Source organism: Drosophila sulfurigaster, chromosome X (assembly GCF_023558435.1).
Source record: "Drosophila sulfurigaster albostrigata strain 15112-1811.04 chromosome X, ASM2355843v2, whole genome shotgun sequence".
In the NCBI taxonomy this organism is placed as follows: Eukaryota; Metazoa; Arthropoda; class Insecta; order Diptera; family Drosophilidae; genus Drosophila; species Drosophila sulfurigaster.
The window spans coordinates 3,828,251-3,853,186 of record NC_084885.1 but is presented as its reverse complement, the minus strand read 5'-3'; the positions used below and the strand labels follow the sequence as shown (position 1 = coordinate 3,853,186).

The window sequence follows — 24,936 nt, the reverse complement described above, 5'->3', positions numbered from 1 at the left end:
GTTATTGATGATACACTTTTGACAACAAATTAATTGAAATGTGTGAATAGAAAAGTGAACAAATAGTTAAGCAAAATATCTATTATAGCATATGTTTAATCTCTTTAAAGAAGCGTCTTGATATGCATATTAATTTGTTGTCTGACTGATAGAGTTATCAGTACTAAACTGAATATATAAATAAAATACAGTTGATTTTAGATGATAGAATGTTTAATGACACAAAAAAACAAAAGTTAAAATTATAATTTCTGTATTAACTGAATGCTCGAGACTAACGATCGCTCGGAGAAAGATTCGCAGCGTTGGGGCCGCAAATGGAAAACTGTTGTTCATCTCGCAAACCGGCAATCCATTCGACGATTTGCTTAAAGACGAAATCGTCGACCTTTTCGATGATGCGCACATTCGAGGGAAACTTGGTCTCCTCCCTCAAATGATCGAGCACCATTTGGCCGCGGGTGTGTGTACCATTTAGTTCGACTGTTGCGTGCCAAAAGCTGTCTTTCCTGACAAATTGCTTGTCAAAGAGCCATGTGGCTACGATTAGAGCATCGCATGGATTCCAATTATCGAAGCCATATTGTTGCATGGGCATCCATTGTGCTGTCTCGACCTCGGTTAGCATTTTGATGGCAAGATGGTTAAGGACTGCGCTACGTTTACCAAAATCGTCCAATCGCCAGTTCTATAAATAGAATCACACAAAAATGCTACAACACAACAAATACCACAACACAACGAAACAATAATAACTTCTTACAATCGATATATTAAAATAGTCCTTGGTGCATGCCTCCCATGGCAATATGGTAATTGGACAGCGTGTCTTTAATAATACCGCATGAGCTGCCTCGGGATCGGAGTGAAAATTGAATTCGGCTGCGCGTGATGAATTACCCATTCCTTGATAGTTGCCACCCATTATGTAGATATCCTTGATGTTCCCTCCAAATTGCTCCCCATACATTGTGTAGCCCAGTGCCAAATTTGTCAGTGGCCCAACCATGATTATCGTTATTTGCTGCGGCCTTTCTTCGCACAGATCTCGAATGGCGTTCACCGCATGCTTCGACTCCACAAACGTGGACACATCTTGCAGGTCGGTGTCTTTCAGGCAATCCCCAAATCCATCGCATCCATGAAAGTACTTCTTGTCAACGTTGTTGCAAATTATTGGTTCAACCGCACCCAGATAAATCGGAATCTTCGAAGAAGGAAAAACAAATGATTATTTTTATAATTAGAGAAGAAACCAAATTATATCACTTAATGATATTTTGTCTACATATTTCACTGCAATTATAAGTACAAAAAATCGACTTTGTAAAGCTTCAAGGATCGAGTACAAAATAAATTTACTACACCTAATGAATTTTTGTAATGAAAAAACAAGTAAGAATGCATCAGTGAAGTGTGCTTGACTGTACTCAGTGCGGTATTATTCTTATAATATAATAAACCGCAAAAATATTAAAATATACCGAATGCTATATTTGGTATATTGATATAGTACTACATTCAAAGACATAGAGTGCGACGGACAGTCAGACGTGGCTTCATCGTCTCGGCTGTTGACGCTGATCAAGAATATATACACTTTATAGAGTCGGAGATACCTTCTTGTGGCTTTTATACTTTTACTTTTGTGTGTCATAATTGTTGTTCATAAAAACAACTTGGTTAGATAATTACATTTATTGTTCAACAAGTGAATTATGTTTGTGTCTAGTTAGTGTCTGGGAATACGAATACGTCCTCAAAGTAAAAAACTATAAATAGAAGATATGATTGTCACCTATATACATATATAAAAAAGAAAATAGCTTAAATCTTCAAGTGAAAATATTTTTGAATGAAAGTTATGACTGTCCTCTATAATATTAATTCTAAAGATTATTATTCTATATTATTAAATTATTGTTAATAGTGTGGAAAGAATAAAACATTCTGTGTTTGTTTTACTGATAATTCAGCAGTCCTACAACTTTTTATTATAAAGCACCTGCATATCTATTGACAAAAAATGTGTTTGGTTTCTTATCGAATTTTAAGCTATTGTTTACCTGTTGTAAGCGTTAATATCCAACAAATTTATTTATATATATATATATATATATATATATATATATATATATAAATATATGTATACTATATATAAATTTGTTGGATATTAACGCTTACAACAGGTAAACATAATATATATATATATATATTTATGGTATTCTACTTATATACTACAAATATATGTATAGTATATATAGAATAAATATATTTATATAGTATATAGTATATATTATATTCAGTAGTAGTATATATTATATTCAGTAGTGTAGTACAAAAAAAATTGCATAAATGCTAATACATAAATACATACATACATGTACATATATTGTAATTCTGGGTTTGAGTACTTACATCTTCCCTGGAGCTAACTTTGAGTATGCGTCTCATATTGCGTGCCGCATTCTCGCAGGTTGTGTTACCACATCCAGTGACAGTCACAGCCAAGAGCTTGAGGTGACCGGCTTTCTCGGCGTGGAGCAGCAAGAGAAGCGCCCACGCATCGTCACTCCCGCCATCGCAGTCGAGTATTGCAAATTTGGCAGTTGGATTAACGTTGCTGCTCATGGTGATGATGACGATGGTGACGTTGATGATGGTACTGGTGATGATGATGACAGGCAGCAGCAGCAAAAGGCACGGAGGAGTGTGTTCGCATTGATATGTGTGAAACGACTGAAACTGAAGTAATAACAAGAGTCGTCGGTTGATAACATTGATCAACACTATAAAGTTTCATTGATTACACCCTGACTGTGGTTATTCTACTTATGTATTTGTGTCAAGAAATGTTTAGTATTTTAATCAGACTCGACGTCGACATCGACGGTGCCGCGTATCAATGTTTCTATGTCAGCTGTCCAACAGAGTGAATGTTGATTTGTTGTTGAAATGATTTTGATGCCTCAATGCAATTCTTTTACTAAACTAACACGATGTTCTTTTCTTTCCCTTTTCGTAGCATTTATTTTTATGTAATTCCATATACATAAGGTTCTCTGCTGCAGCTATTCGAGATAAGAACTTAAAAACTAAATGTGTTTGAAAGCGGATACTTTATGTACATACATATTATTTTGCACACCCGGTCATGGTACGATTTCTTTTATTTTTAATCACTCAATCGTCGAGATCTTTCGTTTTTTATTTTTTTTATGAGTTATTTTTGTTTTGTTTTGTTTATTATAAACCGTAATCTTTCAATCTTACTCATAGATTACTACTTCAGGAATCTATGTTCATGCATAAGCTGATTACTTATCAGCCGCGTCACGTAAATTTTGTGTGAGTTATCGCCTAGCAAATCGCTGTTGATAGCGTCTGAGTTCTCAGCGATTACTTTTATTTACACACATTTATATCCACACACGTGCAAAAGTATGGACGAGTGTGCAAATGAACACATTATTATTAAATTGAAGCTCAAAACTATATATGCAATTTGCATACATCACATTCGAGGAGAGTCTGAATAATGTTAATAAATGATGCGCTCTTTTTTTTGATGACAGCAATGTTTGTACTTACGATTTGGTCAAAGAATTAAGATTTTGTATTGCACAGATTGTTATACCTATTCTTTCGGTTCACACATCGCTACTAAACAGCTGATTTCGTTTGTTTACCTTCTGCAGAAAGACGAAAGTCTATGACGAACTATCGATAACTTGTTATAGATCAATAATTTAGTATTTGGAAAAACATTTTCAAATATGTAACGATTTATTTTTCGAACTTACTTAAATTTCAAGAAACTCTTTTCTATTGATCTGAAATTGATTTTCAGACAAATTGATCCTCTATATACAGCCTATTTTTAGATGGCAGCGTATATTATATTTATATAAAGTCACGTCTGCCAAAATAAAAAGATATTCATCAACTATGTCGGAAATTTTACTGACAGCCCTCTGTGTACTACATACCAGACAACAGCTGACTTATACCCGGATACTTAAGAAGTACAATGGTATAATCACTTAATAACACTATGAACAGACACTCATAGATATAAAGATACATATGTGACGAATGGGGTATTTTCGACCTAAAGAAATCTTGTAACTTTGTGTGTTATAATTCTTTATTATTGTATTCCTCGCATATTATCACATATGTGAATAATAATAAGAATAATCGAAATCCTTCCTCCTTAGAATAATTTCAAAATGTAGGGAAACATTTTATTATTTGACATTTTATACATAAACAGATTTAAAAAAAAAAACAATATAAGCAACATATTATATTTATATGTGTTTTTAGAGTCAAAAGTATTTACAAAAAGTTACCTGAACTAATTGCAAAAGATCGGGTATTTTGAAGTCCATCACAGTGGTCGACTTAAGCTTAATTTGTTTTGTGTATATGCTAGTTTGTGGTGTTGGTGATCATGAATGTCTGTACTTATGTATGACACAATTCAGTCCAGTTGTAGGCGGAAAATAAATAACATGCATACAAATTTAAAAATAATTATATGTATGAATAGAAGTGCTATTGCTCAATGTATACGTATGTATGTACTGTAGCCAATCTTTCAATGAATGCTGTGTGTACTTAAATATGATATTCCTTCTTGGAATTGCACTTCTTGTTTTTGCGAGTGATTAGAACGACAATGTGAAACATTGAAGAACGAAGTGTAGTGTTGACCAAAATTAAATATACAAACATATTTATGTCTCAGGATGTCTAATGTAAATATTAGAAATGCAGAATGTATGTAACAAATGGCAGTAGTTTATCTCAGCATTATTAAAAATTATGACTGAATCAATTCTTCTCTTAAAGTTATTTTGCGATTTGAAGTTTAAGTTATAATTATAATTAACGCCAACAAACATTTTTTACTAAGATATAAACAATTTGGATTTCTTAACGTCCTCAAATTAACAAAATGATAACAAATTTTATTATTTTATGTACATAATAAAGTATGTAAAATATTGTGCATTAAGTGCAGCCAACAAAATATATCTAGTTAATTTTTGGTTTACATACATACTATATGTAAATATGTACATATGTATTTATTGTTGCCATTCGAAAATGCAAAGCTCCAGACTGTTTGGCTGCCAAATTTTGTAGCACTATAAAACTACAGACGACAGCTGACTATTATATTTTTTGCTTGATATTTTGGAACAAATCATTTTTATACCCGCTAGTCATAGAGTAGAAGGGTATTATAACCTTGTGCCTGCATGTAACAATTAGAAAAACCCTTCTCCGATCTTATAAAGTATATATATTCGTGAACAGTGTCAATAACCAAGAAGACATAGCCATGAGCGTCCGTCTGTCTATCAATATCCAAGATATCAGAGACTATAAGGGATAGAGATATAATTTTTTCAACAGCACTTTTTATGTTTGCACACAGATCAAGTTTGTTTCAAATTGTTGCCACGCCCCCGCAAATCGAATATCTAGTGTAATTTTGGTATATACTGATTTTTGAAAATTTGGTTGCGATTAGATAAAAACTGTAGAAGTTATTTGTACGTTTTACTCTACGGTTTTTTTTAATCTAATACTATATCGGTATACCAAATGCATCCTTTGATATATTTTCGGTATATTAATATGGTACATTTTTAGAATAATACCAATCTGTTTTGTTTTTATTCGAAATGGATAGCAGATATCTTATAGTCGAGTACACACGTCTGTAGCTTTCTTATTTGTTCAGTTCTATACTGAATTTTTGCTTTTCGATATATTTATTAAATTTGTTTTATATTTGAAACTTTTTTGAAAGGAATATCTAAAAGCCTTTATATTGAGATTATACAATTAGCCTAGTCCTTGTCAGCCGATTAAAATGGATAAAAACCAGAATTTAAACCTGCTTAGCTCTACGTGATAAGCGTTTTTATATAAATGAAGAGAGGTTTTAAGGGCTTATCTTAAGTTTGCCCTATATTTCATTCCCTGTTGTTTTACTGGCAGGATGATAAAATTGGGTATAGTGATCAAGTTCAAAGCATCTTCGCAATAGATGCGACATATAGAGATGCATTCCAGCGGGAGGATTTTACTAAAATATGTATCCTTTGTTAAGTATAATATATATAATATATTTTTGAAATCAAGTTCTATTTCTAAGCCTGTTGCAAGTGTTCCAGAATTGTAAAATGGAATAGCAAATATTAAAATTCTTTTCTATTATCATTGCAGTGGCTACAGCTGTGAGGATCACTTTCGTGAGCCGGATACGTTTTTGCACTCATGGGAGACGCTCTTGGAAATTATGATGTCACCTTTTTGGTGAGTACTATCAAATAAATAAACTGTTTTTTAAACCAGTATTGATTTGTTCATTATTTACTCATTTCAGCGAAAATATGCTTGTGGATGTCGGGATGCCAGTGATGCATCAAAATGTTGCCTACAATTGCCGCGTGGCGTTCTTCAATCAGCAATTGCTGCTGATTCGTCCAAAGATGGCAATGTGCGACGATGGCAACTACCGCGAATCGCGCTGGTTCACCGCCTGGACAAAGGCTCTACAAACCGAGGACTTCATATTGCCACGCCTCATCTCGCAGCACACTGGTCAGCAAACGGTTCCGTTTGGCGATGCGGTTATTGCGACTCGGGACACTTGCATTGGCTACGAGATCTGCGAGGAGTTGTGGAATGTGCGCAGCAAACATATCGAGATGTCATTATCGGGCGTCGAAATCATCGTCAATGGATCCGGCAGCTATATGGAGTTGCGAAAGGCGCACATCACCGCCGATCTCATACGGAATGCCAGCTTCAAGGCGGGCGGGGCATATTTGTTTAGCAATTTACGTGGCTGCGATGGACAACGTGTTTACTTCAATGGCTGCTCGGCGATTGCGTTAAATGGCGAGCTGATCGCGCGTGGCAAACAATTTGCCCTGCAGGATGTTGAGGTCACATTGGCCACCATCGATCTGGAGGACATTCGGGCATATCGCGTCAGTCAGCGATCGCGTTGCATAACAGCGGCTCAGGCGGCGACTTATCCGCGAGTTCGTTGCGATTTTGCGCTGTCCACGAACAGTGATCTGCTGAAATCGCCAACGCCTCCAATTCAGTACACCAGTCAGACCATTGAGGAGGAGATTGCGCTGGGTCCAGCGTGCTGGCTCTGGGACTACTTGCGTCGCTCAGGGCAAGGAGGATTCTTCCTGCCGCTCAGCGGTGGCGTTGACTCGAGCAGTTCGGCAACGATCGTTTACTCGATGTGCCGCCAAATCGTTCACGCTGTGCAACAGGGCGACGCCCAAGTGCTGTACGACATACGCAAGATCCTCGCCGATAGCGATTATACGCCGGACAATGCGGCGGCCCTTTGCAATCGATTGCTCGTCACCTGCTTCATGGGCAGCGTGAACAGCAGCAAGGAGACACGACGTCGCGCCGCTCAATTGGCCAATCAACTGGGCAGCTATCACATTGAGATCAGCATTGATCTGGCTGTGAATGCGCTGCTGGGCATCTTCAACGTGGTCACCGGACTGACGCCAGTCTTTCGCACCCAAGGCGGCTGTGCTAGGCAAAACCTGGCTCTGCAGAACATTCAATCGCGTATTCGCATGGTGCTGGCCTATGTGTTTGCCCAGCTGATGTTGTGGGTGCGCAATCGGCCAGGTGGTCTGCTTGTCTTGGGCTCCGCCAATGTGGATGAGTCGCTGCGAGGCTATTTAACCAAATACGATTGCTCCTCGGCTGACATCAATCCCATTGGCGGCATATCAAAGACGGATCTGAAGCGATTCCTCAAATACGCCAAGGACAAGTGAGTTCAACTAGTTTTTTTTCACATTATTTTTGTATAATAATAGTATATCATTTTTACAGGTACAATCTGCCCATCCTTGAGTCGATCATAGAGGCCCCGCCCACAGCCGAATTGGAGCCATTGCAGGAGAACGGAGAACTCTTGCAAACCGATGAGCAGGACATGGGCATGAGCTATGCCGAGCTGAGCGAGTTCGGACGCTTGCGCAAACAATCGTTTTGCGGTCCCTACAGCATGTTCTGCAAGCTGGTGGCCACCTGGAAGGACGATCTCAGTCCCAAGGAGGTGGCCGATAAGGTGAAGCACTTCTTTCGCTGCTACGCCATCAATCGCCATAAGATGACGGTGTTAACCCCTTCGGTGCATGCCGAGACCTACAGTCCCGATGACAATCGATTCGATCATCGGCAATTCCTTTATCGCGCCAACTGGAGCTGGCAATTCAAGGCAATCGATGATGAAATCAATAAAATGCAGCCTGTCTACACTCCCTCATCGACGCAACAACGACCCAGCAGCGATGACTTGCTTCTCTCGCATGATACTTGCACTCAACACTCGTTTCACATCGATGATTCAAAGCACTCATCGCCCTTGTCATCTGCGTCACTCGATTTGGGGGTTTCCAGCGCAGTGTTGCCGCAGTGTATTGATAATCCACCAGTCACTGGGAAGAAGCCAAGCGGCTTTTCCAAGGTGCATGTCAATGTGCTTGGCAAGATAAAAGATCGTACTGGAATTCCAGTTTAGGAATCGTTAAGCTTTAGCTAAATTGTAAATGGAGAACGGTCGATGGTCGACTTTCGTTTTGTCTGTCCATCGATAGTTATTAATGGTGCCCTTCATGCGTGAGTCTTTGTAAAATTTCCAAAATTATTTCAATTTCAACTAAGTGTTTTATTTGAACTACTAAAATTGTCGATGTCGTCGATAGTTTTTCGCCTATTTGTCCGAGACCAGATACCCTGTTAGTGTCTTAACTACATCGCCATACATATTTAATTTATGCTATGTTAAAAGTCATTTTAAAGTCTAGTACATACATACATACTATGTACATAGATATATATGTACATTATAGATTAAGTAGCAAAGGCTTATGCACACTACAAAGAACAAAGAACAAAGAACACCATATTGAGTTTGTGTCTATTAGATATCTAGAGAATTCGGAATTCTTGTCAATTTTATACCGATCGAAGTAGATAATATATACACATATATATTTTATTCAAAAAGAACAACACTTTACACTCACTCTTAATAGCAAAATTTGAAAAGATATTTCAATCATTTAACGACTTTAATTGAATACAATTATCATACCCATTTATTACAAATCCAATTTTTGAAGTTTTTAACGATTAGTGATAAATTTTCTAAGAGAATTAAACTCCAATTGACAACAAAAATGATGTGTACGTACATATAGCAAAAATGTGTGAGACTAGCTTTGTAGCAGTTGGGGTTAGTTTGTGACTATACACGTAACTATATACACGTAGACTAGCTGCTTAGTCAATCCTCGGCCGGAATTTTTGAATGCAGTGATTAGTAGGACTAGCTTATGCACAATATACAAATTAGAATAATACTACAACGATTAGAATTCATTGCTTTCATTATTTTATGTTGAAATTCTTGAGCAAAACTTTGAAGAATTTTGCAAACTGTTAACAAACCTCGCAGGCTCGTTAAATAGTCATTTTGGCCTTATTAAATCGTTCATTCATTTCGATAAATGTGCTAAGTACCTTAAAGTCTATGACACTTGATATAACAAGAATTGTGTTTGCTTTAGTGAATTTATTATTCACAAACTTGTCTAAAACTAACTTCCTTTTCAACGTCTTTTTTTTGGATGATTACAATTTTTGGTTTTTAATATACTTTATTTATTTTGCAATCATAAATGCAAATGCATAAGACATTTAAAATGACAAGAGATTAGTATAAAACTAGTGCACATTTCATATTCCATTAAAATATACTTCATCATATCAGATTGTTACAAAAATAATCATTTCATTTCTTTTTTTTACGTTGTTGATTTTTGTGTCGTCAGTTGAAATTTGATAATGTGTTATTCAGAATAAGTATATTAAATATGTTGTTAAAATTGATTTCCAAATTTGTTTTATTGAAATAATATTTCTGTACTTACGCGATAGCGATTTAATAAAATCTAGGATCAATATTGAAATAAAATGTGTTTTACTTATGGAACTGGACTTTTGCATTGAAATTTAACCAAGGACTCGATTGGAATTATTGGGTTTGGATATCAAGAGTATATTCATTATTGGTTTGACATTGTATAAGTTGGTCAACGACACCGCTCTGACTGGCTTTTAAGGCCGCTTTATAGCGGGTGCCTCTGTGGTAATTCGTGTAAGAGCTAATTATCTTATACTATAAGTTGGACTAAATTGTTTGGCAAGTGATAACCGATAGTGGGTACTATGTTGTCGACTACCAGGAGAAGTACTCGTGATGTTAAGCTTCTCAAGACATGTTCTCAGCTTCTCAAAACATGTTCGTCTTGGCCATGGCCTGTAATACTCGCTCCTGGAATGTTGTTAGCCGCTTGATTGAGAGGATCGCCTCGTCAGAGAGCCTGAGATTGGTGCCACAAGCCATTATTGCTGCGATTCGACGGATATAACCCGCTGAAGGAAAGACGGGTTTAAAAACATAATGAGCTGAATAATATTAAGCTTTGTCGCTGGTTTTGTTGGGTAAATGCTGAGGCTGATAAAGGCAGCTCTGATGAAGATGACAAGAAAAGTGCCGTGTAAAACAACTTTTCGCTCATAATCCATGCTGACTCGCATGTCTTTTCTTCAGTTGTTTTGCAGAGTGTAGCTAAGTCTAAGCCTGAAATCACTGCAGTAGTTTTATTGATCTAGAATCCAGACAGCATCAGCGTCGGAAGAGATAGTTAGCTTCTTACATGCTAACTTTGAACTAGGAAATCAAGTAAGAAAGCTGAAGTCGAGTATGCTCGACTGTGAGATATAAATAAACGAAATAAAACCAGATTCTTAAAATATACCATAAATATACTAAAATATATCTAAGCCTTTGTATATCTATATTGTACAAAGTTCAAAATATACCATAGATTACAATATATACCTTATTAGCAACCAAAGCAAGTTGGTGCTTGGAAACATCAATTTAATTTTCTAAGCCCAAATTAAAAGTATATACCGCTTATCATAATTCAAATGAAAGTTGCTCATGAGCTGCTAATATGTACTAACTCTACTACATTTCAAAAAAGAGTGTTCGGCCATCAATTACGCAAAGAGAAAACTCAATAATATCTTTCGGTTCTCCAATTAGCAGTGTGTATTCGAATCAATCCAGAAAATACAAGTTTCAGCGAAATCCTTCAAGTTCTATGCCTTACGATTGTATGGAACATTGAGTGATATTTGCTGAAAAAGGTCGTTACAGACTGTGTAAGACATTGTTAAAATGTATTAAGTGTAAAGTACACCTATGCTGTAACAACAATAAAAACTGTTTTTTATCTTACCATACTTAAAAATTGAAAATAAACAAAGATAACCATCAAATAAAAATGTATTCTTTAATATACACTACTGCCAAACGTTGCCCACAATCAACTTCCGGTAGCGCCCAAAATTGTGGGTGTGGGGACTTCAAATTTTACTCAAATATTGCTTGGCCCAATACAAAAAAGTATTCACTGTGTTTTGTTCAGTGAGTTGAATTGAATGAGAAATGTTGAACCGAAGACTGAAGATAATCGGAATGATGTGTACGACAAAATGAGTTGATTTTTACAGATCATTGTGATTTATTCAGTGAGTTGAGTTGAATGAAAAAGTTTGCGTATGATTAAATCAAGAAAATATTGAGTTTTGCAGGTTGTTAATAACAACCAACGTAACTCTCGGCCAAACTCCCGGACCGTTCCCACATTTCGACTCCACGTGCCGCCAAGTCATATTATTTTTCTGTTAAAAAATGTTCTATAATTGTACCCTAAATCTATTTCATTTCGAGTTTTTTACAATTATTATGACCGCGTTAATTGTGTTTGTGATTTGTTCTTATTTTATTTGTTTATGGATATATTTACTAATGATGTGTATTCAACTCAGTCAATAAAGTTGGTATATTTCAAAACTAAATTCTACATAAACAAAGAAAAACTTAAAACAACTGAGAAACTTCAAAGCGGCCTTGCTCTCCTTCCCTTTACCATGCACCAACGTGGGATCTGTTAATGTATGCAATTTTTGTCCTTACTTAACTTATATATCAAAATCTTTATTGTCTTCCTATATAATATTAAAGGAAATTACATAAACATTAAATGATGTAAGTCATTGTTTAATAATTCTAATCCCAACGACAAATAAAAACGTTTAATGATTTAAATGTAATAAAACATATGTATATAAACATTTTTGGTTGTGCTCAAAGTTCCAAAAAAGCTCACATAATTGAATTGAGCTTAATAAGAATTGAAATTCCTGAAATTAAAAAATTGTATTTAAAATTTATATGGATTGAAATTCCTCAAAAACAAAAAAAAATATTTGTGAATTATTGCGAATTAAAAAAATCAATTTAATTTAATTAGGATTGAAATCCTCAAACAAATTGTTAATAAATCATTTAGCTTGTGCCACAAGTATGAAAATAAATATAAAAAACAATCCACGAAATAATTTGATATTTTAAAATAAATATTCAAAACGATTTTTTTATTAGTTTGCTATTTATATTTTAATAAAAGTTTCCCATTTTATTTTGAGATTACAAAACATTTTCGGGTTGCAATAAAGTGGGTAGCGAGTGTCTGTTGATATGGTGCTATTAATTTATAATAGATCGTTTATCTAGTATAATAAATCTTATTATATTATCTGATTAGAACATATGTAGAAGTGGCATAAATTAAATGGATCAATCATAATTTATTTGCGCATATTTGTCATTTAGTTAGTTAAGTTCGGTTAAGGATTTATTTGAATTGTTGGAGTAGTTTTTCCATTCGTGTATCATACATAGTTTCCACTTATGTATGCAACACACAAGCATAGGAACTTACATAACGGAAATAATACCGTTCCTTTGCACTTATCGATATTTGCTTGCCCATAGCATCCAAAGAGCGTCCACACATAGCATCCACATGGCATCCACTTGATACAGTCGACGCCTGCGCCGTTCGGCTTGAACTCCTCACGTGTCCTCACGAGAAGTGAACCACCGACGACGACGACGACGACGACGAGACGAAACGTCGACAATGGTGTCGACCTGCCAAGGTGTGCGTCCGTGGTTGAGTGGATCCTAATGCTAGGTACATACATACATACGTACGTACGTACGTGTATGTATATGGGCACGGGCACATACATACATACAGAGAACACAGAGAACACAAGCACAATCACACGCACACGGACATTCCCACAGTTACTTCTGGGCAACGCGTAACATTGGCCGACTTTTGCTGTGGCGCTCTGGCTCTTTCAATTCAGTTCTGTTAAGGATATTAAAGACTACGGATTGGGTCACGCGACGTCGCGTATATATAATATACAGTTTATTCTGTTCTATTCCTGCTCCCAACTCCTTATTAGCAGCCATTCGTTGCCGTTTTGCGGTTGTCGTTGTCGCTGTCGTTGCCGTTGTCGTTGTCGTTGCCGTTGCGAAAAGTGAATCGTCAACAATTGTTGATAATGTTGTTTTTGATTTTTTTGCATTGCGATTTTGTGAAATAAAATAAATAAATAAAACAAAGTGTAAACACTGAGCATGATATGCCAGGTAATGAGAGAGAGAGAAAGATTCTTCCTCTGCATTGAGTGAACTGCAGCAAGTGTAGCATACATAGATACACACACACACACACACACACACACCTACGGAAACATACATCTACACATATCACTAATAATTTATTACCGACGTATGCTTTTATATTTGTGCGTGTTGAAATTCTCTATATTCCGAGTGTGTGTGATTGTGCTACAAATTCTATATAACAGTATTCTACTGTTAGAAAACTTTTTGTTGTTGCCACCGCAAGAGCAACACAAAAATTCCAACCGGCTGGCTTTCTCGCTGCCTGGCCTGGCCTGGCCTATCACAATTAACACACTTGGGGCTGGATATACTTTAGTTATACACACTTCCCGGACCTCGGGGACTGTGTCCAAAGTGCGGAATTCATTTTTAGACTCTCCCATCCTCGCATCCCATCCCATCCCATCCTAAAGCACAAACATTTTCGTATCGATTTGTTTAACACCGAAATTCTAAAATGTTTCGCTTCACACACGATGGGAAGTGCCAATCAAAAAATGGCGAGTTATCAAAATTGGTGGCACAACACTCAAACCCATAAAATATGTATGTACATTATTGATTAGTATCAACAGTCGGCTCAGATTCAGATTCAGGCGAAATTCAGGCTGTTGAACACATGGGATCTTCTCAAAGTGCTTTCGAATTAGGTAACAACGCATTCCCTCTATAAGGTATTTTCAGATCGAATTACAATTCAGGCAATTAAAGCATACATACTACGTAAGGAGTATAGAACACACACACACACACGTACATATATGTATGCATGTATGTGCATAGCTTTCTACGTGCCAGTGTTGTGTGTATTAGTTTTTATGCGATGTGTGTGTGTGTGAGTGCGTGAGTGTGTGAGTGTGTTGTGTTACATGCTGGAATAGCAAATATTTTACTGTTGAGTGCTTTCGACTGTAGCGTTCTCACTTACATGTTTTATTAATTCCAAGAAAGTAAAAACTTTCGCCAACTAAACTTTGTTGTTCTCTGCTTCTCTGCTTCTCTACTTCTCTACTTGTCTACTTTGCTTTGCCTCGGATATACATTCAATATACTATACTATATACATTAGTATGTATGTAGATACATAAGTTGGAATTGCTTACGAGCAACTTTGCATAATTCCGCATAAATTGACCCAAGTATAATAATAATAGAGAAAAAGGACATTTAATTCCGCACAATGATATGCGCAAAAGTTCAGGTCACTTTACCATTTCGAATGAAATAAAAAATGTATGTGATATGGTCCTTTTCTCTTGCTGTGTTGATAATTTTCCAACACAATAACACAATAAAATAAAATGCAAATTAATCATTCTAGTTGAAAACACAAGATTAGACGCAGAGACAGCGACAGAGACAGAGATGGGGAGTCATAAAGTGAAACATGTTTGCTATGCCAACAATTTAGTTAGGCACTGTATGCATATTCATGTGCGTAGTATTTACTGTTAACTGGTCATAAAACTGCCATAAGACACTGTGCAGCTGTACAGGTATCGTCAATCAGTAGGATAACCCCACACATACAAACATACAAACATACAAACATACATATACAAACAAACACTCACACACACACACACACACATGTACATGAAGAAGCATGTCTACTTCACTTTACATGTGCGTATGTTTGCGTGTATGTGTTGCTTTATGGCCTCATGGGCACCCGCAAGCACAAGCAGAAGCACAGGCATTACATAAAAGTTTTTAGATATCCTGCAACACCAACCAAAAGCAGCAGCAGCAGCAGCAACAGCAGCAACAACAAAAAAGCGACAGCAACAGTCAACAGTGAGCCAAAGCAACAACTTGAAAGATAGCGACATTTGCATTTGAGGGCTCACATGTTCACAACAACAACAACAACAACAGCAAAAACAATAAGAAGAAGAAGAACAACAACAACAACAACTCAGCCAAATACACAGCACATTTTGGTTGTTCTGCTGGTTACGTTGATTAAAGTGCGCTGTTACATCTAACTCATCTGCACGCCACGCACAAACAGACAGACAGACAGACAGACAGCCAGTCAGAGACTTACATACATATGTACATATATGTACATACATATACATACATTAAGAGTCAAACTCAAACGTTTCAAGAGACATTAAGATTGGGACGCCTAAGCTCAACACTTCGCCGCCTCCTCCAACCACTTCGCCACTCGCCACTCGCCTACCAAAGGCGCTAAGTAGCAGCTCTCAGCAGGTGAGTGTGACAATAAACAAGAACGCTCTAGCCAAGAGTGCTCGACTTCAAGATGCCCTGTGGCTTCTCACCCTCCAACAGTAACCCCAGCAATCGTGTTAAAAACATATTCAATTAACTACTTGTGTACACAAATGCATAATTTCAATAGAGTACTTCGATTGTTCATTGCAAGATTGAAATCTTCTTTTCGAAATGAATGAAATCATTATTGAACCATTATGGATTATTCTTTCTTGCAATGTATTAGTAAGTTTATTATTCCTTGCAAGATCTATTTACACATTTGCTATGAATGAAATTCTGTTTGAACCATTTTATAGATGATTATTAACCCTTCGAAATCATGATTGATTCTTTATTGTTTGAAATGTACCGGTACATTTGATGTTGCTTGAAGGCTCCATTCATACATTTAGTGTTTGAATCATTTTATAGATTATTTTTGAGTCTCAATGTTCTAATACAATTATTGTTCCATGCAAGACAGAAACCTTCTTTTCGATATTGAATGAATATAGTTTATTTTTGTTTTCAATATACCTGTACTCTAATTGTTGGTTCTTATCAAATTGGTATATTTGTGATGACTGAAGCAAGTATTCAACCAGATCTATTTGTCTCCCGGTAAGCTGAAGATCAAATGTATTCTTCGGTTCACTTCTATGCTGAAAATGGCATTTAGAATTGTTTTCCCTTTTGTGTATGAGCTCGTGATTCCTCCCTTTACTGACATACTCTACTGTAATACTCCTCTTGCCCACAGGCAATTCGCACAGGGTATAAAAATGGCACCTGCGAGCGCGTGTACACATAAACATCGAAATTTTTTGTTCTGTTTATCAAGGGGACGACACACAGTTGTAATGCTCAAGAGCCTATGCATATGCATGTGTTCATACACACACGCGCGCACACACACACACACACACACACACCCACACACACACATTCGTTTGTGATGCTATAAAAACTTGAACTTGAGAGGCTGATAATATCGTGAAAACCATTTCGCACTCGAACTAATACCTCAAATAAATTTAATTCGATAATTTGATCGATTCTGCACAATTACATTATGCTCTGGATGTCTTCAAATATACGTGTATGTGTATATAGTACATTTGTATGTAATATGAACTATATGTATATGGATTGTTTGAGTTATACTAACACACAAATGACACAGCTTGTGTGCAAATCATGTACTGGAGTAAACGTAGATAGAAAGTGTGAAAATCATAATTCGTTTTGAGCACGCAGGGCAATAGTCAAGGGAATTTACGCTTGAGACACCTTCGATTCACTCAGCATTCAATTCATTTAAACACTGCTAAAATACACACTGAATATTATAAGCGTTTATTACCAAGAATGAATCTTACAATTAAACGTATTTCAACCGCTTATACAGATGAAGAAAGCATACCTTATAGAATCATAAATATAGAATACACACTCCTTCATTATTATTTTTGATTTATATTCTTCATATTCTCGATGAGTACCGATTATAAAAAAGCTATTCTGCAAATAAAAACTGTATGAAGTATGTAAATTCTTAGCTTGGCTCGCGACCAACAACTAATTAATTAACTTCATTATAAACTAATTAACTGCGTTATAAGACGATTGTTATGAAGTTTATTGAATCAAAGGCGTTCGCTCCCTATAAAATACCTTTTTTAATTAGATGGTAGCAAAATTATTAAATAATTGTTAAATAAATTGTAAGACTTAAACGCCTTTAAAATAAACAAAAGAGTGAATTATAAGTTATCTGGTCATCTTGCTCTTAAGAATTGAATAATTTTTAATTTATCTTTAGAATGTAGCCAAAGATTTGAAACTCATATTTCAGCAAGTATTTCATGTACTTGTGCTTAACAATGACTAGAAACTTATTTGGGAAGTATTTCAGCTATTGCTTGATGTATCTGTGCTTATTAAAGACAGAAATCAAATGTTTTCTTCCAAAACAATTTGAATGAATATAGTACTACACTTTGTAGAATATTAGGAACGTGTAAAATATAATTTACTAAAATCTGTTTTATCAATAGTAGCTTTGATATTTTAGAATTTATTTTCGTCACGTCTCCATTAACTCGACTAATGAACCAGTTCAAGCTAAATTTAAAGTGCCAATTAAACGCTTTTGTTACCATTATTGGCACGCATGAACTTTCACGCAATGGGCAAAACACGCAAGACTTGTCCTGACATGTGATATATTCATTTTAAATTTCCCCTAAGCGTTCACTATATTTCTTAAAAAAGCAGAGTGCCCTTTTTCTTGTTGTTTGAATTGTTTGAACACGACTCTTAGCTGTCTAGTCTAACCCCTTCTTTGTTGCCTGGTCTAAAATTGGATTGAAGGACAATGTTGAACCTGTTGCAACAAGTCTACCATAATCTACCATAATCACATTTGTAAGTGTCTTATAACATTATGAATGAATTTTCGATTGTAGTCGACTATGTCGTGAAGTAAGTGGGGAGAAAAGACACAAAAGAAATTAAAGACCATCCGCCATTAATTTTTTCATCAATAACACTTTTGCTTACAAATCAAAACAGTTAATTTTTTTACAACTTATAGAAATAAGCGTTTTACATCCTAACTTCTTATTGTAACGCACTTATTTTCCAAAAGGGATTCGAGGTATTTTATATGTTGTCGATGTCAGAATCTATTTTCGTAACAGTTTGAAAATAGATTCCGACGTAGTAATTTTGATATGTACTAGATTATAGATTACCCAAATTGTTTTTCTTGTTCTTTATTATTCTCAATACCAGCACAGACATTAACCGAATTTATTGTCTTCATCTTCATTTCTTATGTATTTCTTCCTTTCATCGAAGTCATAGGAATGTCATTGAAGGAGGGGAAACAACCTTAACGTTCCAATGCTCCTTGTTAATCCATCAATCAAATACCCTCAATTAATATTTTTACATGTCAATAATTTAATGAAATCAATATTGAAGACTGGGCACAGATTGAGTGAAGACATTTCGTTATTATGCATGATTAAATATGAAAATAACTGTTTATCTCTTGAACCCCAATCATTCATTAATACAGAATTAGTTGAATTTAAATTTGTGAGATATTTGCAAAAAGGATTTTATATTATGTTTCTTACATTATTTTTTATCATTTATCTGTTTGGGTACAAAAGACAAATCTTGCTTCTCTTTAAACATTGATACTTTTAAATATCCCTTCTAATAAAGTGTAAATAAAATTTATTGGTTTACAAAGACTAACAAATTTCTTTATATCTTTTTTTTACAGAATAAAAACTTTACACTTTTCAAAAGGTTATTACATCTCCCAACAATAATGACAACACATTGGCTTTTACACGTTGGAATATTACTAATACTCGCAGGTAAGTTTTAGTGTGTGATTTCGAAAACACATTTAAGAAATTTCATAAACTCTAATTATTTTAAGAAACTGCAAGCAACACAACTAAATCTTTTAAATAAAATTTTTATTTCGATTTTTAGCTTGCTAAAATGTTTTGACTATTTTGGTAGATGATTCATCAAATTAATATTGTAATAAAATAATAGTAATGTATGTAGTTGGTATACGAATTTACCATTTTAGTGAGTTAAAATTTAGCATAGCAAAATATATGACAGCTAATTTTTGATCCGATAAGTTGTTTATTAAATACCTTCCAAGTTTTTTATCCGATCGAAATATAAGTTATTATTGTGAGTAATAAAATTCTAGATAATAATATTATCCAAATTCTAAAATCAATTTGACTGGTTGCCAAAGTAACATAAAACGACAAATTGGTAGCTGTAGCTTTTTGAGGTGGATCGACAGTCAATCATGACTATTTCATCTCGGCTAATAACACTGATCTAGAGTATACACATATACTTTTTCTCCCAGCAATATACTTTTAACATTAAGTTTATTGGATGCAGACATGCCAATGAACTGTATTGTATTGTGACTCAACGATTGTAAACACATATATTTAAGATAGAAGATAGTCAAATGACATTACATTAAAGTACGGAGAAAACAAATAGAAAAGGAAAAGTAAGAAATCTGCAGTCGAGTGATATCAACTTTAAAGTATGCGCATTCCATTGTGAATAAAAGCAAAACACTTCGGTAAAAAATACTACAATATGCAAATGGCTATATTTGATATATTGATATAGTACTACATTCAAAATATGAAGCACAAAATATACCAAACCAACTAAAACCTGTTGGTAGGCGTTTCTTCCCATACATAAGTATATTTCTTAAATTTGACAGTTTCATCATATCGCAAACAAATCAGGAATCCTAAGACTATAGCTATGTTTCAAAAACTCGAGCTTGTTATTCAATTGTTTTAGATTTGCTGGGGCTGCAGTGGGTGTGGTAAAAATTGTAAGCACATTTGCAAGTGCTGACACAAAAGAAGTATAACTCTACCTCGTATAGTCTCATAGATGTAGGTGATCACATGGACGGACGGACAGACAGACAGACAGACATACGGAAATGTCTATAACGCCTCAGCTGTTCATGCTGATTAGGAATATCTATATTTTATTGGGACGGCGATGCCTCCTTCTGTATGTTACATACATTTCCTGCAGACACAAAGTTGCCCTATGGGTAGCGGGTATAAAAAGAATTATATTGTCAACAATGTAGTAGTTATGTTTCCAGGAAAGATTTCTGATTTATAGTATTTCTGATAGTAAAAGTTAATTGGCTAACATTTCTGCAAGTCACTTGTCCGCTAATATAATATTTACCAATTTTGTTATTATTTTTTGCAGGCACCTCGCTGGGCGCTTCGAAACGCTTCTTCACAGACTTTCTGCAAGATCTACCAACTCCGGGAACAGGGGGACCCACATTTGATACAAGCATCACCAGCAACATAACTGGCCTTGTGGGCAAAACAGTGAAGTTGACTTGTCGAGTGAAGAATCTTGGCAATCGCACGGTAAGTATTGAAAATATACAAATCAACTTATATGATATCAACTCAAATACAATTTTTTCTTTGCCTCTCAGGTCTCGTGGGTGCGACATCGGGATATACATCTTCTGACAGTTGGTCGATACACCTACACATCGGATCAGCGATTTGAGGCAATGCACTCGCCACACGCCGAAGACTGGACTCTTCGCATTCGCTACGCTCAGCGGAAGGATTCAGGAATCTACGAATGCCAGATCTCGACGACACCTCCGATCGGACACTCTGTCTACCTAAATATTGTGGGTGAGTGACAACTCTCAATAAGCGTTTGTGTAGCATATATGTATGAGAAATATATTGTATTGAAATTGCAGTCGAATAAGTTACCAAAGTCTTATCGTTAAAGATATTCAATTGTACATATATTCATTTTTGGTAACACTCAATTTTCTGTTATCAACAATACATTTCAAAAATTATTGCAACTTTCAAATTTCTTATCCGATTTTAAGCATTTGTGTGTCACAAGAAAACAAGTTAAGGGAAAGATTGTATTGAAATTGCAGTCGAATGAGCGAAAATATGAGATATATCTCAGTGCTTAAATAAGAGATTATTAAGTTCTTATATTATTTTATTTCACCATTAACAACTCCTTTATTTATTCAATTTTTCGTCAGACAATCACGACAAACAGCATTTTATAAATCTATCTAAATTTGATAAACAAAATATAATATGTATAACATTACACATGAGATAATTACTTTGCCATTTAATACTCAAATTAAAAAAAAAAAATCCGGCACTTAAGCTAAGTTAGATTTAGAATGATAAAATAATTACAAAACGCTTAAAATTTTTCATACATCCAAAAATATATATAAGAATTAGAATATTATTAGAATTACTTATTTCTCATTCTTTTCATGGTATACTAAAATGATAGCTTTGTACTTATTTTTTTATTATCTTAAAGTCATATATTTATTTTATATTCCATATATTCCTTCATAATTTCAGAGCCTATTACTGAGATCATCGGTGGTCCCGAGATGCATATTAACAAAGGATCCACAATCAACTTGACATGTATTGTGAAGTTTGCTCCGGAACCGCCAGTCACAGTCATCTGGTCCCACAATAGACAGGTGAGTGTAACCAGAAAGTCTATTTATTTATTTATTTAATTTCAATTTTATCCATTTATGGAAATTGTTTATGAAATGTTTGTTTTTTTACGATAATTTGAAACACTCAAAAAAATAAAACTTCTTCCAAAATAAAACTAAAAAATAATAAGAATTTCTATATACAAAAAAAGTTAATTGACGGAAGGTATCGCTTGTTAGGGCAATTTAAGCTTCCTTTATATTGAAGGCAGCTGAACAAAAGACAGGGAAATAAATGCCTATACCTAATGCATTGCTTGATTATTTAACTCTTTAATATCCAAGAGTGCCTTAAACCACTCATTGTATATTATATAAAAAACAAAAAGATTTTCGAAAACCTAATATCATATTTTGATTGCCAAATATAATTCAAATGACTTAGAAGCCTTTCGTTGATTAGATAATATGATAAGTACATATGTTAAAGAACAACTTAAATGCAAATATTTTCAATTAAGCATAATATTGAATTGAACTTTAGCAACTTTTACTTATTTTAAAATAAGAAATTAGACATTTTTTAAAGCACTTAGCAGCCAATTTGTATTGCTTTTAACAACACTTTTGATGAAGTTGATAGTAAATTGAAAGAATAATACCGCATTATTTTGCTTTTATTCAAAATGGTCTCACAGTCTACCACACTCTATTGTAGCTTTCTTGCTTGTTTTAAATAAGTATACTATTAAATTGAGTAATTAATTAGTAATTGAGTAATTAAAAATGTTAAGAATTTGCATTCTTTTAGGATAGTAAAAAAATAAGATGCAGCTATCTAGAATACTGATAGCAGTTTCAATGAAGTTAATAGTTATGACAACATCAGAAATATGAAAAGCATTTTGTTTTGTACACACACTCGACTGTGGCTTAGTCAGTTGTTTATTAATGCTGTTGCTTTTGGCTGGGATGATTCATTGCAGGTAATTAATTTTGATTCACCTCGCGGCGGAATATCATTAGTCACCGAGAAAGGAGTGCTGACCACCAGTCGTCTGCTGGTCCAAAAGGCCATCCAGCAGGACTCAGGATTCTACACATGTACACCATCCAATGCCAATCCGACGTCGGTGCGCGTGCACATCGTCGACGGTGAGTAGCCCGGTATGCACATCACTCATTTCACAAATATCTCTCTGAGTATCTGCATGAGATTGGTACTATGTGTATATGTAATATACTATATATAAATATATTTCGCAAGCTAAAGCAAGCACGGGACAGTAAAATCATTATTTATTTTGTAACTCGTAGTTTAATTTATATTTCTTCATCAGCATAGTAATATTCTTAGTTCGAGTGAGAGTAGTGAGCTACTATGTTTTTTTTTTTTTGCATATTTAATACTTTAATCTGAAAATATACTGAATACTTGATTGCATACTTCCAGGCGAACATCCAGCGGCCATGCATCACGGAAACTCGGCGACGTTGCAGCCGCCAGCTCTGTGCCCCTTGGTGCTGCTCACGTGTGGAATGCTGATCTTGATGAAGATGCAATCGGAGTCCTCTTGCTTCTCGGTTGTCTCTCAAGGTCCGACAAGGTCAGCGACAAATGCCACATCGCGACGTCGTTTCATATCCATGGCCAGCTGTTCATCACAACAACAACAACAACAACAAGAACAAAATCGTGTGTGGCTACAACGAAACTATCTCAAACGGAGCTTGGTTCTTCCCACAACATAACTGCCGGAATGTGTAGACAAAGTGGCTGATTTAGATACACACTTGGCATCCGGTTTTCTAAGTTTCTAAACGCTTACCAAATTTAACATATATTCATATATGTATATGTTACGTATGTTGAACGAAATTCAGAAGTCAGCTTGAGCTTTCGACTGGTCGACATTATCAATTTTCTGAAAAATATGAATAAATCTCAAAATTGGGAAATTTTTTCTAAACGCTACCTTGGTAGATGCAAGAAAAAAGAAAAAATAAGACAACTACACTAGCAATATACGTTCAGAGACAGAAACAGAAACAGAGAAAGAGAAAGAGACAGAGAGACGTATAGAGTAAATTTGTATATAGCGCTATTAATGTAATATTCATCTTTTATATCTAAAGTAAATATCAAGAAATATGATTATGATTTCTCTTTTATACTGTCTATTTGTTTGTTCGACTTCGCTCTCTTAACATGAACAAGTAACAAGTAAGAAAGCAACTAAGGAATACACAACACAACAACAACTTAAGCTATACATGTCTAAAACAAAATACCAAAAAACATCTAAAATGGGGAATTGTAATTGTTTTCTTTTTCCTTATAACGTTTTATTATACACTATCTAAGCTCAAGACTATAGTAAAATATAAAAAGAAAGAAAAGAAAAGAAAAAAACAAGATTTTGTGAACTAACTAAAGTTAATTATATGTAGCCAATAGAATTTTCATCTCTTTACATATACATACATATAAATATGAGTATAAACATATGATTATACATAACATACATCTATCTATATATAGAGATAAGTACGCTTACACACACATACACATACATACATAATGAATGTATCTACTCGAATAGTACTTAGCATTCTTAGACCATTAAGGATTTCCATAGAACAATGGCACTTTTTTTGTTACATGTTGCATGGTATCCTCAGATATATAGATACTATATATATAATTCTCACGACCGAGTTCTTAGTCCGTCCGTCTGTCTAAATCAGTTTGTGAATGTGAATGTCAGTCAGACTTGACTTGATAAATGTTGAATGCATTCGAAATGCTGCTTCATTAAAAGATTTAACTAATTTATTAAGAGATCGTTTTAGACGCTGTACTTCAGAAGTTGAAAGCGTCTAATAAGTTTGTCGACATGTGCGTAATTTGATCGCGATCAATATCAAAGTCAACAGATAT

The 24,936-nt window shown here is 34.9% G+C and overlaps 3 protein-coding genes across 6 annotated transcripts in view; 2 read left to right on the top strand and 1 right to left on the bottom strand.

Annotated features, from left to right (window-relative positions):
* The window catches only part of LOC133848750 (glutamine-dependent NAD(+) synthetase), a 31,221-nt gene extending 21,315 nt beyond the window's left edge, over positions 1–9,906 (top strand). The window contains exons 4-6 of the mRNA XM_062284433.1: positions 6,247–6,336; positions 6,407–7,840; positions 7,903–9,906. Coding sequence (XP_062140417.1) covers positions 6,247–6,336; positions 6,407–7,840; positions 7,903–8,593 — 2,215 coding nt within the window. The 3' untranslated portion in view covers positions 8,594–9,906. The remainder of the gene's footprint in view (positions 1–6,246; positions 6,337–6,406; positions 7,841–7,902) is intronic.
* LOC133848752 (nucleoside hydrolase) lies at positions 196–3,778 on the bottom strand. Of its 2 annotated transcripts, none has more exons than XM_062284438.1 (4): positions 3,592–3,778; positions 2,419–2,745; positions 764–1,207; positions 196–688 (listed from the first exon to the last, which is right to left on the bottom strand). In XM_062284438.1, exons 2-4 carry the CDS (start codon positions 2,629–2,631, stop codon positions 275–277), a joined length of 1,071 nt encoding a protein of 356 aa, XP_062140422.1. In that variant the 5' UTR covers positions 2,632–2,745; positions 3,592–3,778; the 3' UTR covers positions 196–274. The 2 variants fall into 2 exon arrangements, with proteins under 2 accessions (XP_062140422.1, XP_062140423.1); XM_062284439.1 differs by lacking the exon at positions 3,592–3,778 and adding an exon at positions 3,133–3,352.
* Positions 9,907–13,339: 3,433 nt separating the features above from the next.
* Positions 13,340–24,386, top strand: LOC133848754 (zwei Ig domain protein zig-8). 3 transcript variants are annotated; one of them, XM_062284441.1, is made up of 8 exons: positions 13,345–13,660; positions 15,417–15,919; positions 19,224–19,320; positions 20,735–20,904; positions 20,976–21,186; positions 21,907–22,034; positions 22,982–23,162; positions 23,449–23,540. In XM_062284441.1, the coding sequence occupies exons 3-7, from the start codon at positions 19,272–19,274 to the stop codon at positions 23,156–23,158; spliced, it is 735 nt and encodes a 244-aa protein (XP_062140425.1). In that variant the 5' UTR covers positions 13,345–13,660; positions 15,417–15,919; positions 19,224–19,271; the 3' UTR covers positions 23,159–23,162; positions 23,449–23,540. The 3 variants fall into 3 exon arrangements, with proteins under 3 accessions (XP_062140426.1, XP_062140425.1, XP_062140424.1); XM_062284440.1 differs by having other exon boundaries at positions 13,352–13,660; positions 22,982–23,150; positions 23,449–24,386; XM_062284442.1 differs by lacking the exon at positions 22,982–23,162 and having other exon boundaries at positions 13,340–13,660; positions 23,449–23,678.
* Positions 24,387–24,936: the final 550 nt, after the last annotated feature.